Genomic DNA, 16,842 nt, shown 5'->3' on the forward strand with positions numbered 1-16,842 from the left:
CCTTTCTGGGCCTTGAACGTGTCAGTTGCCTTGCTGTGTATGCAGAGTCAGAGAGCTCTCGGATTTCATCAAAAATATCTTCATTTGTGTTCTGAAGATGAACGAAGGTCTTACGGGTTTGGAACGACATGAGGGGGAGTAATTAATGACAGAATTTTTATTTTTGGGTGAACGAACCCTTTAACCAGTGGTCACACTTTCTGTGTGCTAAAACATTATTGGTGTAAATGTTTTTGATTACTTGGTTATTGGTTATTCAAAAGTGAAATTCAGAAATGGAATATAATATTGGTGTTTTTAATGTACTTTTAAAAGTAAGTATAGTATAAGGTCATGTTATCTCAACATGGCGTTTCACATGAGTAAGAGACCCTGCCCGTGTAGAATAAAACAATTTTTTTGTTATATTATATCAATGTGAAACTGTCTTTAAATAGAAAAAGTGCAGCGTGGTCACAGTTGAAACTAAATTTAAAACATTGCCATTCAGATTGTCATATTTGCTGTTTAACAGTAATGCTTTAGTATTATTTTTTTATTCGCTAAACTCTTTTCCAGTGCGGAGATTGCAGTCTAAAGGTGTCTTAATCCAGTATTTTCCTCTCCATAACAAAGAAGACCTTAAAAGACTGTCGTTCTCATGGTACAAAAAGTTCAAATTGTCCTTCCAGCCACTGGGTGAGTCACTCTGTCTGTGTGCGCTGGCAGCACGAACTTTAAACCCGACTCCAGCCTTTATTATCACTTTTCTGATATAGCTCACTGTGAAAAGAATTTCACAAGAATTGTGGTTATATAAGTACAGCAGAATGTCAAATTTGGTGGGTGTGTGTGATTTATAGCTGTTCTCTTGAATTACTCTGGGAATTAAAAAGTACTGTTGATTGCTTGCTTAATGCAAATGTAAAGTGAATCAGATTTGTACTTGCGCCATCTCAAAGCTCAGCTCACCTTAAAGTCTGGTGTTTTTGAACATTAAACAAATGCGTTGAAACTGCAGTGTACTGTGCTATATTAATTGCTATATTAATATGTTCTGTTTGTGTCTTCCATGATGTAGAGGACATCAGACATTACTTTGGTGAGGGCCTGGCGCTCTACTTTGGATTTCTGGAGTATTTCACATTTGCCTTGGTGCCCATGGCCTTCATCGGTATCCCTTACTACCTCTTTGACTGGGAGGACTATGACAAGTATGTGCTGTTTTCTGTCTTCAACCTGGTTTGGTCTACAGTATTCTTGGAAGTGTGGAAGAGATGCAGCGCTATGTTAGCGTACGGGTGGGGAACTCTGAGCCGCAAAAAAGCCTTTGAAGAACCGAGAGCTGGATTCCACGGAGCTCTAGGATTTAATCCAGTCACGGGCCGAGAGGAACCGATCTACCCTAGCTCAAAGTACCAGTTTTTGAAATGTTATCATGTTTTGAAAAAAAATAAAAGTTTTAGAATCAGATAAATATGGGAAGTGTTCTAGATGCTCAGTTTGTTTTGACAATATTTATTTTCCCATGACAGGCGGCAGCTGAGGATATATTTGGTGTCGGTTCCCTTTGTTCTGCTGTGCCTGTATCTGTCCTTTTACGTGATGATGGTTTACTTTGACATGGAGTTCTGGGCCATAAGTATATACCATGAAAATCCTAACATTGCGACGAGCATTCTGCTGTTTGTACCCAGTATCATCTACGCTGTGGTCATCGAGATCATGAACTTACTGTATCGCTATGCTGCAGAGTTTCTCACAGCCTGGGGTGAGCCTGAAATTCTTCGTCTTTTTTTTTTTTCTTGGCTTAATAACAGTTAGCTTTAAACTAAATCTTATGCAAGCCAGTTACTGCCTCAAAGTCCAAAAAAAGGTAATTGTGAGATGAAGTTTGAAATATGAAATAAAATAAAATCACACTGTGACATTGCAATTGTATTAATAAGATATAGAGTCACATTGTAAGATTTAAAGTCACAGTTTGCTTTTTAATTTAAACTCTTGAGGCAGGATCAGGCGTTCATAGTGTCTTTAAAAGGAACATCAACTAAAATTCACTTGAGTCTAAATCAGTGGTTCTCAACATTCTCAATAGCACCCTATTGTCCAGTGCAATATTTGAAGGAATCCCCTTAAACACCAAGATATTTCCAGAATATTTGCTGTAATTAGGACAAAGCTGTTTGTTTTGATCTTTTATTTATATGTTGAATTAACATGGTTAAGTAATCACTATTCAGCAATGTTTTGTATTCCAGAACCATATGTTGTCAGTAAAAACAATAGTTATTGAGGGAGGCTAAAAATAAATATGACTTCATTTTATATTTTGATTTTAATATATTAGTAATAATTTATTATTTACTTAAATTCTTAAGTCATCTTGCTTCCTCCTTGGGTTTGCTGAGGCCCCCTGGTTGAGAACCATTGGTCTAAATCATATTTATTTGTGATGTTACCATAATTTCATGGAAGTGCTATTAATGCCTCGCACTAAAAACTAGTTTTTGTTGCCTTCCAACATGGAGGTAAATCACATTACTTGTATTTTGTTTTTACAGAAAACCACAGACTGGAGTCATCATTTCAGAATCACCTTGTGCTCAAAGTTTTGGTGGTATGCTTTCAATTTATTTATTTATTTTTTTCTGTTTATATATACTTCATATTTTCAGTCTTGTAATATTGAGCATTGAATTGACTTGCATAAATTTTTTAAAATTGATTTATTCTTTTTACTTCTTTAAGTATATTTGTGCCTTTAATATAGGGTTCCCAGTAATTTTAAAATTGTGATTTCAATGCCTAATATGATTATATTTAAAAATCATTAGTAACCATACATGCTAATAGTGGCAATGCATTGGTCTAAAGGGGTGGGGAACCCTGGCATTATTAAAATTATGGACATTACTGAAGTGAAAATTTTGTTTTAATTATTGGATGTTTTGTTTGTTTCCAGTTTAACTTCGTAAACTGCTTTGCCTCTCTCTTCTATATTGCCTTTGTCATGCAAGATATGATGCTTTTGAGACAGGTCAGTATTTCAGACAAAGCTCAGCTCTTTGACAAGCAATATATCAAGTGTAGTTGAATGGCTTAATGACAAGATGCCTTATGGTTTCAAATGGAGGTAAATTATCTCTGTGTGTGGATCATCAGAGTTTGGCCACTCTGCTCATCACCTCTCAAATCCTGAATCAAGTGATGGAGGCCTTCCTGCCATACTGGCTGCAGAGGAGGAGGAACAAGAAAGTCCATAAGAGGATGAGGAGACTGATGGGCGATAAAGAGCTCCCCCTGCTGGAACAAGTTCAGCTGGAGACCGAAATGAACACCTATCTGGTAGGTCCCAGTAACTGCTATCAGTTGGGTGCCTTGAGTTTTAAAGAATATATAATTTTGTAAACAAGCACTTTCCCCTGAAGTCCACCTAAAATGTTAGTCTGAGTTTCTTGCACCAAAAAACATCATAATTTAGGTTTTACATCACCATTTCTGTCCCTTTCTGACTTCTCTGATCAGGGCACATTTGACGATTACCTCGAGCAGTTCCTGTTGTTTGGCTATGTGAGTCTGTTCTCCTGTGTGTATCCTCTGGCTGCTGTGCTGGTGGTGCTGAACAACATCACTGAGATTTATTCTGACGCCTTCAAGATGTGCCATGTTTTCAAGCGTCCCTTCTCAGAACCAGCTGCGAACATCGGGGTGTGGCAGGTGAGAGAATCTCAAAGTCTCACATCCAGAAGAGCTGATAATTTACTGTATTTTAAAGAAAGCTTAAGAGAGCGAAGAAATGTTCAGTGCTATAAAAACAGTTTAATAGCATCATAATTATGCAACTTGTTTGTGTTAAAAACAAATCCAGAAGAAAGGTGCTATTATAATATTAGCAATCTAAAATATGGCCTTATAAAAGGTTCTTACAAAAATAGAAATTGTCATTATTCTTTTATGAACAGCTGAATAAGTTTTGAACAGTAGTGTACATGGTTATCTGAAGCCATACGATAGCATTGTGTGATGACAGAATTTTCATTGTTGGGTGAACTTGCGTGCGAAGGCCCATGAAAGATGGATTTGGCACAGTTATACTCATATTCAGAGAAAAGGGCATGTGAAATTGATATCACACAGTGGTGTACAAAGTACACAAATCATGTACTTGAGTTAAAGTACAAATGCTCCAATAAAAATATAAGTACTACTTTAAAGTTTTTCTTGAGTAAATGGTACAAAGGTACTTTTTTTTAATGTACTGAAGAATCAAATGTAAAATTCCATCTATTTATTTATTTATTTAACGTTATATGCGTCATCCTATTACTCAGAAAACCTACGAGTCAGAACTAGTCATAAGGAAGATTAGTGGAAGCAGACAATAAATGATCAAAAACATCAAATCACACCAGCCTCTCTTATATATCTGATATCCACTTGCATGTGTGAAAAATAATTTATTTAGACTAAATATCTTTATAAGAAACATCTGTCTGTCCCATTTAAATGGTACTATATGTTTACACACCAGTGTTATTTTAGTATTATTATGTACTATTGAAGTATAGTATTTGATAATATTTTGAATTGGCTTTTATTTTTTTAGTTTTCATTTTTATTTTTGAGTTTTAGTATTTGATAATATTTTGAATTAGCTTTTATTTTTTAGTTTTCATTTTTATTTTGAGTTTTAGTATTTTGGTTATGTGCTTTTGCCATTTTTATTTATTTCTTTTCTCTCTCTCTCACACACACACACACACACACACACACTTACAAAAACAAAACTAATATTTGGTCTTTTTATTCTTCCAGTTGGCATTCGAGACGATGAGCATTATTGCTGTGGTGACCAACTGTGCCTTGATTGGTTTATCCCCACAAGTGAAGGCATATTTCCCTGAATCAGACACTCAGCTGATCCTCATTGTAGTGGCAATAGAGGTAACATATTCTTCTGTCCTTACACCATGATGATAACCTATAACCTCCTTTTGCAATAGCCCAAATGGTCCATAAGGTGGCATCAGTGAGTTGTTTTCATTCTGCGTGTGAGTGTATGAGTGTTAAAGGGTACTAAACTTGGCTGTAGTCCTTGTTTCCTTAACCGCCATCCTGGTGGTTTGGATAATGCAGGAAACATAGTGTATTAGACTTTGTCAGTTTGTGTAAGAGAAGAATCCAGATCCCCACTACTGTGGAGCTCCAGTCCATATGGGTTAACGTCAGAATTAAACAGGAGGTTCAGTAAAGGATAAGCTTTGCTTCTAGCCTCAGGAGACCCACTCAAAATAACTGACCCAAAGCATGGAGAGAAACACACACACTCACGCACAAACACACAAGAGACTTGTGTTTTTTGGGGAAGAGAAAATAGAACTTATGAAATTCTATGTGAACCTGGTGGGGATCTGGGGAGGAATTCATTGTGCCATGTCTTGTTTTCCGCTAATTAAACTTTGCAGTAATCACTGGAGTTGTAATTAGGCCATACTGATTCGTGCATGGCATCAGTGTACCATGACAGTATTTTAAATAAAACTCAAAACCAGGAGTGTTGTGGGAATAGAGAAGTCTTTACAAACCTCAAAAGCAAATGGCTGAAGTCATTCAGGTTTGTGTGTGCTTTGTTGTTTCGTTCTGCAACATTAAATCAAGTAAACTTAATAAAAATTGACTCAAGTCAGAGAAGATATGCATGTCAAATCAAAAGCAAACAGTAGTGTTGTCGCCTCGGATAGGCTGTATTTGAAGTTCTAATTCAGATTGATTGGGCTGAGTTTGGCTGCTCCTGCTGGTTGGTGTGAATTGATTTGTTTAGGGCTGGTTCAGCTGGAGTACGGGTATGCTGGCTGTACTGGAACAGCTGCTGTCAGCTCAGGTCATGGCAGGTCAGCTCGTTGCTCCAAATCAACTTTGTTTGTGGGTGAGTGTGTTGCTACACTGTATGTCTGTATCTCTGATGTGTTCATTCATTTCCTGTGAGGGTCATGGCACTCATCAACCTTCGGTAGCTCGGATGGTAGAGAAGAGGATGTTGCATTAGGACAGTTGTGTAATCCATCTATCTATACTATATACAAAATTATATATATCGTTTCTAGTGCTGGGCACTGATTAATCGCATCCAAAATAAAAGTTTCTGTGTACATAATATATGTGTGTGTACTGTGTATATTTATGATGTACATAAAAATACACACAAGCATGCATATATTTAAAGGGGGCATAACACACACAGTTTCACCCAATCTCATGTTAATCTTGAGTACCTATAGAGTAGTAATGCATCCTTCATATCTCCATAAAGTCTTTAGTTTTATCATATTTATAAAAGAAAGCTAAAGCTTTAAGATTCTCTCTGAAAAAAGCCGAGCTCCTGGAGGCGAGCTGTGGGCGGAGCTAAAGAGTGACGAGCACTTGAACGCCCATCGCCAACAAAATGTAGACATTTGATGCCGTTTCACTTACCGTCTGCAGTTCTGAATCATGACTGGGATCTTTTATAGCTGAGACCGCTCCATCTTTCAGTATCAAACGATGTGCAAATCCAGCGTCGAACTGGGCCTTGTTTATAAAACGTTGGTCAACAAGCACACTTGAGAAACAAACTGTTTACGTAACGCTGGGTTCTTCGGGGAGCTGAACAATGTTATCTTTCCCTCACAACCAAAAATACACTTCTTTAGTGACATTCTTCCCGAGCGAGTCCCGTGCAGCGCTGCCGAATGAAGTGCATTAATGGGCACGCTCTCGCGCCGGTAGATGCGTGCACAGGCACGTTCTTCTGGGAGAAATGCCCATATAAGGAGTTCCACCCACGTTTACGTCATAAAGAGCCATGATCGAACGAAACTTGTATGAACCTGGAAGTAAGATGTTTGTCACAGAAATACTCTGTCATACGTCCAAATTGTTTTTTGAAACTTTGTCCATGCTTAGCATGAGAATCCAACTCTTTAACTGTGTAAACAACTCTGAATGCATGAAACAGCATTGTACCCCCCCTTTAAGAAAAATATATTTATATATAATATACATTATATGAATATATCCATGTAAATATTTTATAAATATATACTGTATGTGCGTCTTTATATATGCACACACACACATATATATACGGTGGGTAATGGAAAGTATTCAGACCCCTTACATTTTTCACTCTGTTATATTGCAGCCATTTGCTAAAATCATTTAAGTTCATTTTTTCCTCATTAATGTACACACAGCACCCCATATTGACAGAAAAACACAGAATTGTTGACATTTTGCAGATTTATTAAAAAGAAAAACTGAAATATCACATGGTCCTAAGTATTCAGACCCTTTGCTCAGTATTTAGTAGAAGCACCCTTTTGATCTAATACAGCCATGAGTCTTTTGGGAAAGATGCAACAAGTTTTTCACACCTGGATTTGGGGATCCTCTGCCATTCCTCCTTGCAGATCCTCTCCAGTTCTGTCAGGTTGGATGGTAGCGTTGGTGGACAGCCATTTTAGGTCTCTCCAGAGATGCTCAATTGGGTTTAAGTCAGGGCTCTGGCTGGGCCATTCAAGAACAGTCACGGAGTTGTTGTGAAGCCACTCCTTCGTTATTTTAGCTGTGTGCTTAGGGTCATTGTCTTGTTGGAAGGTAAACCTTCGGCCCAGTCTGAGGTCCTGAGCACTCTGGAGAAGGTTTTCGTCCAGGATGTCCCTGTACTTGGCCGGATTCATCTTTCCCTCGATTGCAACCAGTCGTCCTGTCCCTGCAGCTGAAAAACACCTCCACAGCATGATGCTGCCACCACCATGCTTCACTGTTGGGACTGTATTGGACAGGTGATGAGCAGTGCCTGGTTTTCTCCACACATACCGCTTAGAATTAAGGCCAAAAAGTTCTATCTTGGTCTCATCAGACCAGAGAATCTTATTTCTCACCATCTTGGAGTCCTTCAGGTGTTTTTTTAGCAAACTCCATGCGGGCTTTCATGCGTCTTGCACTGAGGAGAGGCTTCCGTCGGGCCACTCTGCCATAAAGCCCCGACTGGTGGAGGGCTGCAGTGATGGTTGACTTTCTACAACTTTCTCCCATCTCCTGACTGCATCTCTGGAGCTCAGCCACAGTGATCTTTGGGTTCTACTTTACCTCTCTCACCAAGGCTCTTCACAATTCTGTCTCTGAGCTCTTCAGGCAGTTCCTTTGACCTCATGATTCTCATTTGCTCTGACATGCACTGTGAGCTGTAAGGTCTTATATAGACAGGTGTGTGGCTTTCCTAATCAAGTCCAATCAGTATAATCAAACACAGCTGGACTCAAATGAAGGTGTAGAACCATCTCAAGGATGATCAGAAGAAATGGACAGCACCTGAGTTAAATATATGAGTGTCACAGCAAAGGGTCTGAATACTTAGGAGCATGTGATATTTCAGTTTTTCTTTTCTAATAAATCTGCAAAAATGTCAACAATTCTATGTTTTTCTGTCAATATGGGGTGCTGTGTGTACATTAATGAGGGAAAAAAATGAACTTAAATGATTTTAGCAAATGGCTGCAATATAACAAAGAGTGAAAAATTTAAGGGGGTCTGAATACTTTCCGTACCCACCGTATATTATGTAAACAAAAACTTTTATTTTGGATGCGATTAATCGTTGCCCAGCACTAATTGTTTCATATCTTTTTTCATCAGGTTCAGTGTTGGCATAGTTACAGTTTATTTATTTATTTATTGCCTTTGTAGAGCAGAATAACAGTGAAATTATGAGATTCAATCATCAGAAATGGAATTATGGAAAGTAAGTAATGAATAAAAACCATCATACCTAACAAAATTGTCTTGTTTACTTGACCTTATAATTATCTTAAAAAAAAAAAAGCTATTAGACAAAAAACAAACAAATAAATACATAAATAAAAGAGATCAGGAGAAACATACAGTCATGTCTGTCCCAACTGAATAACTTTTTATTCATTAGTTTTATTGAAGGAAAAAAATGCTTTTGAATTGCCATCAATGGAGAAAACTGCTTGTTGGAACCATAATAGTGAAGTTATGGCATCTACCAGGTGTGTCTAATTGGACAGTGTTAACCAGCCAAAAACCTAGACCCCTTGGGTCTTATGTGTCAACTTAACTGAATTGGTGGCTTGTGTTTGGGGCTACCTAAGGGACGGTTGTAAACCTGTTTGGAAACACCTATAAAATTTGTCTGTCTGGTGCCACAAATGATTCACAATTATATTCTTTATCTTTTATTAATCATGCTGGACTTGACACTAAATTGACTTGCATTCATTTACATTTAATTTATTTAATTTTAAAGGTATCAATGGGGTAATATTTGTTGTATTAAAGAAGTGGAATCTTAATGGCGAAATGTTTCTTTTTCACATACTGTACAAACTGTATTTTCTATCCTCTTAGCCTAGCCCTAAAGCTTGTTTCATCATGGGGACCAAAACCCAATGTCCCCACAAGGTCAAAATACCAGGTACACATGCACACATTCTTGCATATGTGGTTTACGGGAACATTCCATTTTTATCCGCTTACGCTAATCCTAACCTAAACCTACCCCTTGCAGAAAACTATACTGGCAGTTTTTGAATTTCAAAAACACAGTTTAGTATGTTTTGTTTTAAGCCATTTGGTGTACAAGGACACGTGAAGCGTTTATGTTGCAGTACCCATGTCATTATACTGTACACATAACGGGTCTTCATTCTTCCATCGAACGGTAAAGATAGAGCATGACAAGTTTCCTAGCCAATAACAAGGGTTATTATATAAACAAAAAGGAAAAAAACAACAACAACCTTTTATTAAAATAACCAAAATAAAATAAAAATTATACAGACAGACAAAAACACATAATTATAATAGAAAATGGAATAATGGAAAATATTATAATAAAATAAAAAACTAATTTAATATATTAATAAAAACTATCATAGTATCTTAATGGTAAAAAAAATAACATTGCAAGTAACTGATCTGGTAATGAGTGTTCTTTTATTAGCTCTTTTTAAAATAAATTGGTTATTGATTAAAGTCAGTACAGTGACTCACTCACTCACTCATCAGTCTGAATGCTTCTTCACTGAATTTTTTTTTTTTGTAATAAATGTGGTAATTTTGTTGAATAGAAATATAAAAATATATTACCAAAACTATTATTCTTTTAGTTTTATTTAGTAAGAACAAATATTGCAGGCAAGGTGCTTTCTCAAAAGCCATAAAATATTTGTTAATAGAATTATTGAAACACCAGAGTCTATAAATTCAGGATTTTATTCCTTAATAGCTATAGAAAGTCTGTTATTAACAAATTTATGTGTGTAAAATGCACATTTACATAGAGCTCACACACCGAGTAGAAAGCAAGTCACATTCTCTGTCTGTTATGCAGGGTGCTTCTCAAGGCTGTCTTTCTATATTTTATTGACTCTGTTAGTTCATTAAGTGGAGTGAGCAGGGATTGGAGTTGGATCAGTATGCAGAGGAGGAGGGTATGCTTCTCACCGACTGCAGAGTGCTGTGTGATGTATGGATCGCTTTCAGAAGTAGTAATACAATATCATATAGTCTGACATGACAATATGATATATACTGTACCAACAGAGGAGGACAGGACAAACGATTAAATTATTTAGATTATTTCAGCATGTTATGGCATTAAATTATCTTACAGCAAGATGTTTTATAATGATTGATGAAAAACAAAAACTTTTTTTTTTTGATTACTGGCCACTCAAGATTCCACTCTCAAATCTCTCATGTTCAAGACCTCAGATACAGCTCAGTTTCTCTGTCAATGTCAGTGGGATTTTTTCCCCCCACCTTTTTTCCAAAAACACATCTTTCCTTTAATAAGCCACAGAAGATATAATTCTGAAAGGCATAGTTCACCCCAAAATGGAAATTTTGTCATCCTTTACTCACCCTCAAGTTGAAAGCTGATCGTAACCATGGAATTTCATTGTACGTAAAAAATGCTGTGGAAGTCGATGGGTACCGTCAACTGTTTGGTTACCAACATTCCTCAAAATATCTTTGTGTTCAGCAGAAGAAATGGTTTGAAACCATTTGAGGCTGAGTAAATGATGACACTTTTTTTTTTTTTTTTTGGGTGAACTATCACTTGAATGAAAGCTACATAAATATGGCCCTATGATTTTCGCAATGCAAAAAACATGGAAAGAATCGTGGAATCCAGTCATAAAAACAGAATTTACTGTTTAATGCTTAATGTCACGGAATTTGCTAAATTTTTTGGATAGATAAATCAAAAGTAGGTCAATACACTTAAATCAAAACACGATATGAATTACTGTTTGTGAATATTAAGCTGCAAAAATACTGTTTAAATATGAATCCTGCGTGTTCTGCGTGTCTCTGTGTGAGTGAATGGTGTGGATGTGCGGTTTTGTTTACTACACATATACTGAAGCTTGCGTGGCGTGAACAAGTTTTAACATGAACATAATCTCTAGAACTGCTCTGAGAGTCACTTCAGGAGCATTTTACCATTTCTTTTCCATATCATATCATATACAAACAGAAACATAAAGGTCTTCACAGCAACCCATCAAAATAAAAGTTTGGTTTAACTTGAAGAAACTGTGACAGAAATACATTAAATAATATAATGGTAGTACTACTGCTGTTAATGAAGTTATTATTAAGGCATTGTTTTTAAAGAAATATTCACCAGGAAAAAAAAAAAAAAAAAATATATATATATATATATATATATATATATTCACCAGAATTTATTTAGCAAAATAATCTAAATACACAGCAGAGTATTTCTTAAAAGAAAAATAAATAGAATAATAATAAATGATTTTGTATAAAATCAGTTAGTTAGAGAGGCTTTTGATTATTAAAATTTAATGAATCCATTAAAATGGAATCCAGAAAGTTAATTGAAAACAGAATGTGGTAAAAATCAGACAAATAAAATATTTCATATTGCCTTAATGTAATTTTTAAAACTTTTAATACATTGCTGTTAAATATTGTAATTTTCATGATTTCAATTAATTAGACAAGCTTTTTGATTAATACAATTGTATTTAATTTCAGTCAGGTTTTAGGAAAACTTATTCGACTGATACTTCTTTACTTTATTTAACAGATTTTATAAGGAGGCAGATAGATGAAGGTAAAATGTGTGGTATGGTACTTTTAGACCTCCAGAAAGCATTTAACACAGTAAATCATTCAATACTTTTAGACAAGTTAAGTGTCATGGGTTTTTCAAGTAAAGTGATAGCCTGGTTGAATTCTTATTTAACTGGGAGAGTTCAGAGGGTAGAAATTGATGGGGTTGATAAAGTCCCTCAGGGAAGTGTTTTAGGCCCTTTTTTCTTCTATACATAAATGACATGCAAGCAGTTTGTGATTGTAGTTTGTTTTTATATGCTGATGATTACACTTTATTAATTTCAGACAAGGATGTTGGTAGGATACAAGTGAATTTAGGTAAGAAGCTTTGTAAGGTAAGAGACTGGCTCTCTGAAAACAAACTGATATTGCATTTAGGTAAAATGGAATCCATTTTATTTGGGTCTAAAAAAAATTTGAATAAGGTTTCTAAGTTTTCTGTTAAGGTGGGGGATTGATTAATATCAAATAGAACTTCCGTTAATTATCTTGGATGTATCTTTGACAATTATTTAAGTGGTGTAAGTATGGCTATGAAAGTCCTGGGTAAGGTTAATGCTAGAACAAAATTTCTTGCCAGACATGTTAGTTTTCTTGATAAACAGAATATAAATTTACTTGCATCATGTTTAGTGCCATGTCATTTCGAATATACAGTGGGGCAAAAAAGTATTTAGTCAGCCACCAATTGTGCAAGTTCTCCCACTTAAAAAGATGAGAGAGGCCTGTAATTTTCATCATAGGTATACCTCAACAATGAGAGACAAAATGAGAAAAAAAATCCAGAAAATCACATTGTAGGATTTTTAAAGAATTTATTTGCAAATTATGGTGGAAAATAAGTATTTGGTCAATAACAAAATTTCATCTCAATACTTTGTTATATACCCTTTGTTGGCAATGACAGAGGTCAAACGTTTTCTGTAAGTCTTCACAAGGTTTTCACACACTGTTGCTGGTATTTTGGCCCATTCCTCCATGCAGATCTCCTCTAGAGCAGTAATGTTTTGGGGCTGTCGCTGGGCAACACGGACTTTCAACTCCTCCAAAGAGTTTCGATGGGGTTGAGATCTGGAGACTGGCTAGGCCACTCCAGGACCTTGAAATGCTTCTTACGAAGCCACTCCTTCGTTGCCCGGGCGGTGTGTTTGGGATCATTGTCATGCTGAAAGACCCAGCCACGTTTCATCTTCAATGAATCTTTGAGGTTTTCACTCAAAATCTCACGATACATGGCCCCATTCATTCTTTCGTTTACACGGATCAGTCGTCCTGGTCCCTTTGCAGAAAAACAGCCCCAAAGCATGATGTTTCCACCCCATGCTTCACAGTAGGTATGGTGTTCTTTGGATGCAACTCAGCATTCTTTCTCCTCCAAACACGACAAGTTGAGTTTTTACCAAAAGTTCTATTTTGGTTTCATCTGACCATATGACATTCTCCCAATCCTCTTCTGGATCATCCAAATGCTCTCTAGCAAACTTCAGACGGGCCCGGACATGTACTGGCTTAAGCAGGGGGACACGTCTGGCACTGCAGGATTTGAGGCCTTTGTTACTTTGGTCCCAGCTCTCTGCAGGTCATTCACTAGGTCCCCGTGTGGTTCTGGGATTTTTGCTCACAGTTCTTGTGATCATTTTGACCCCACGGGTGAGATCTTGCGTGGAGCCCCAGATCGAGGGAGATTATCAGTGGTCTTGTATGTCTTCCATTTTCAAATAATTGAAATTGCTCCCACAGTTGATTTCTTCACACCAAGCTGCTTACCTATTGCAGATTCAGTCTTCCCAGCCTGGTGCAGGTCTACAATTTTGTTTCTGGTGTCCTTTGACAGCTCTTTGGTCTTAGCCATGGTGGAGTTTGGAGTTGGACTGTTTGAGGTTGTGGACAGGTGTCTTTTATACTGATAACAAGTTCAAACAGATGCCATTAATACAGGTAATGAGTGGAGGACAGAGGAGCCTCTTAAAGAAGAAGTTACAGGTCTGTGAGAGCCAGAAATCTTGCTTGTTTGTAGGTGACCAAATACTTATTTTACCGAGGAATTTACCAATTAATTCTTTAAAAATCCTACAATATGATTTTCTGGATTTTTTTTTTCTCATTTTGTCTCTCATAGTTGAGGTATACCTATGATGAAAATTACAGGCTTCTCTCATCTTTTTAAGTGGGAGAACTTGCACAATTGGTGGCTGACTAAATACTTTTTTGCCCCACTGTATATGTATTTCTTGGATGTCTGATTTGTCTCGTGGTTGGTTGGATAAATTACAAAAATCTCAGAATAAATTGATAAGGTTAGTTTCAGGGTTTAGTCATTTTACACATGTGGAGGTTTCCCATTTTAAGTGTCTTGATTGGTTGCCTATAGAAAGCAGACTAGAACATATTTAATTAAAAATGGTACATAAGATTATCAATAATAATCTCCTTCATATTTTAATGCACTTTTTTTCTAGGGTAAATGAGCAACATTGTTATAAAACTAGTCAAAGTCTTATGGATATTACATTATGTCGTTTTAAAACTATGTATGGTCGTAGGTCTTTAGATATTCTGGGGCACTTTTGTGGAATAAATTACCTCTGGATATTAAAGGTATTTCGAATATGGTTAGTTTTAGTTTAAAAGCTAAAAGTTGGCTCTTAAGTAGGTTGTTTTGTTGATGAATTTGTATTACGTATGTGGTTATTTGTGATTTGTAAATGTGGAATTTTATTGTAATTTTTGTATTTATAATGCAGTGCCAGTGTACCTGTTACCGGAAGTGGAGTTTGTGCTTTACATCAAGGACCACAATGGAAACAAGTTTTATTTTAAACTTTATTGTTTTATCCTTGATGAATTGAGTGTATTCACTTTTTTTTTTTTTTTGGGTGAACTATCACTTGAATGAAAGCTACATAAATATGGCCCTATGATTTTCGCAATGCAAAAACATGGAAAGAATCGTGGAATCCAGTCATAAAAACAGAATTTACTGTTTAATGCAGAATGTCACGGAATTTGCCAAATTTTTGGGATAGATAAATCAAAAGTAGGTCAATACACTTAAATCAAAACACGATATGAATTACTGTTTGTGAATATTAAGCTGCAAAAATACTGTTTAAATATGAATCCTGCATGTTCTGCGTGTCTCTGTGTGAGTGAATGGTGTGGATGTGCGGTTTCGTTTACTACACACATACTGAAGCTTGCGTGGCGTGAACAAGTTTTAACATGAACATAATCTCTAGAACTGCTCTGAGAGTCACTTCAGGAGCATTTTACCATTTCTTTTCCATATCATATCATATACAAACAGAAACATAAAGGTCTTCACAGCAACCCATCAAAATAAAAGTTTGGTTTAACTTGAAGAAACTGTGACACAAATACATTAAATAATATAATGGTAGTACTACTGCTGTTAATGAAGTTATTATTAAGGCATTGTTTTTAAAGAAATATTCACCAGGAAAAAAAAAAAAATATATATATATATTTCACCAGAATTTATTTAGCAAAATAATCTAAATACACAGCAGAGTATTTCTTAAAAGAAAAATAAATAGAATAATAATAAATGATTTTGTATAAAATCAGTTAGTTAGAGAGGCTTTTGGTTATTAAAATTTAATGAATCCATTAAAATGGAATCCATTTTATTTGGGTCTAAAAAATTGAATACGGTTTCTAAGTTTTCTGTTAAGGTGGGAGATTTATTAATATCAAATAGAACTTCCGTTAATTATCTTGGATGTATCCTTGACAATTATTTAAGTGGTGTAAGTATGGCTATGAAAGTCCTGGGTAAGGTTAATGCTAGAACAGAATTTCTTGCCAGACATGTTAGTTTTCTTGATAAACAGAATATAAAATTACTTGCATCATGTTTAGTGTCATGTCATTTCGAATATACAGTGGGGCAAAAAAGTATTTAGTCAGCCACCAATTGTGCAAGTTCTCCCACTTAAAAAGATGAGAGAGGCCTGTAATTTTCATCATAGGTATACCTCAACAATGAGAGACAAAATGAGAAAAAAAAATCCAGAAAATCACATTGTAGGATTTTTAAAGAATTTATTTGCAAATTATGGTGGAAAATAAGTATTTGGTCAATAACAAAATTTCATCTCAATACTTTGTTATATACCCTTTGTTGGCAATGACAGAGGTCAAACGTTTTCTGTAAGTCTTCACAAGGTTTTCACACACTGTTGCTGGTATTTTGGCCCATTCCTCCATGCAGATCTCCTCTAGAGCAGTAATGTTTTGGGGCTGTCGCTGGGCAACACGGACTTTCAACTCCCTCCAAAGAGTTTCGATGGGGTTGAGATCTGGAGACTGGCTAGGCCACTCCAGGACCTTGAAATGCTTCTTACGAAGCCACTCCTTCGTTGCCCGGGCGGTGTGTTTGGGATCATTGTCATGCTGAAAGACCCAGCCACGTTTCATCTTCAATGAATCTTTGAGGTTTTCACTCAAAATCTCACGATACATGGCCCCATTCATTCTTTCGTTTACACGGATCAGTCGTCCTGGTCCCTTTGCAGAAAAACAGCCCCAAAGCATGATGTTTCCACCCCCTTGCTTCACAGTAGGTATGGTGTTCTTTGGATGCAACTCAGCATTCTTTCTCCTCCAAACACGACAAGTTGAGTTTTTACCAAAAAGTTCTATTTTGGTTTCATCTGACCATATGACATTCTCCCAATCCTC

General features: G+C 36.2%; 1 protein-coding gene across 1 annotated transcript in view; it reads left to right on the forward strand.

The window, feature by feature from the left end:
* Positions 1–16,842, forward strand: part of ano10a (anoctamin 10a) — a 46,454-nt gene that overhangs the window by 5,884 nt on the left and 23,728 nt on the right. The window contains exons 6-13 of the mRNA XM_058745801.1: positions 559–678; positions 1,061–1,394; positions 1,515–1,750; positions 2,544–2,599; positions 2,945–3,019; positions 3,145–3,327; positions 3,508–3,699; positions 4,798–4,926. Of these exons, the coding sequence (XP_058601784.1) occupies positions 559–678; positions 1,061–1,394; positions 1,515–1,750; positions 2,544–2,599; positions 2,945–3,019; positions 3,145–3,327; positions 3,508–3,699; positions 4,798–4,926 (1,325 nt within the window). The remainder of the gene's footprint in view (positions 1–558; positions 679–1,060; positions 1,395–1,514; positions 1,751–2,543; positions 2,600–2,944; positions 3,020–3,144; positions 3,328–3,507; positions 3,700–4,797; positions 4,927–16,842) is intronic.

The sequence above is a fragment of the Onychostoma macrolepis genome, chromosome 16 (genome assembly GCF_012432095.1).
Source record: "Onychostoma macrolepis isolate SWU-2019 chromosome 16, ASM1243209v1, whole genome shotgun sequence".
Classification (NCBI taxonomy): domain Eukaryota; kingdom Metazoa; phylum Chordata; class Actinopteri; order Cypriniformes; family Cyprinidae; genus Onychostoma; species Onychostoma macrolepis.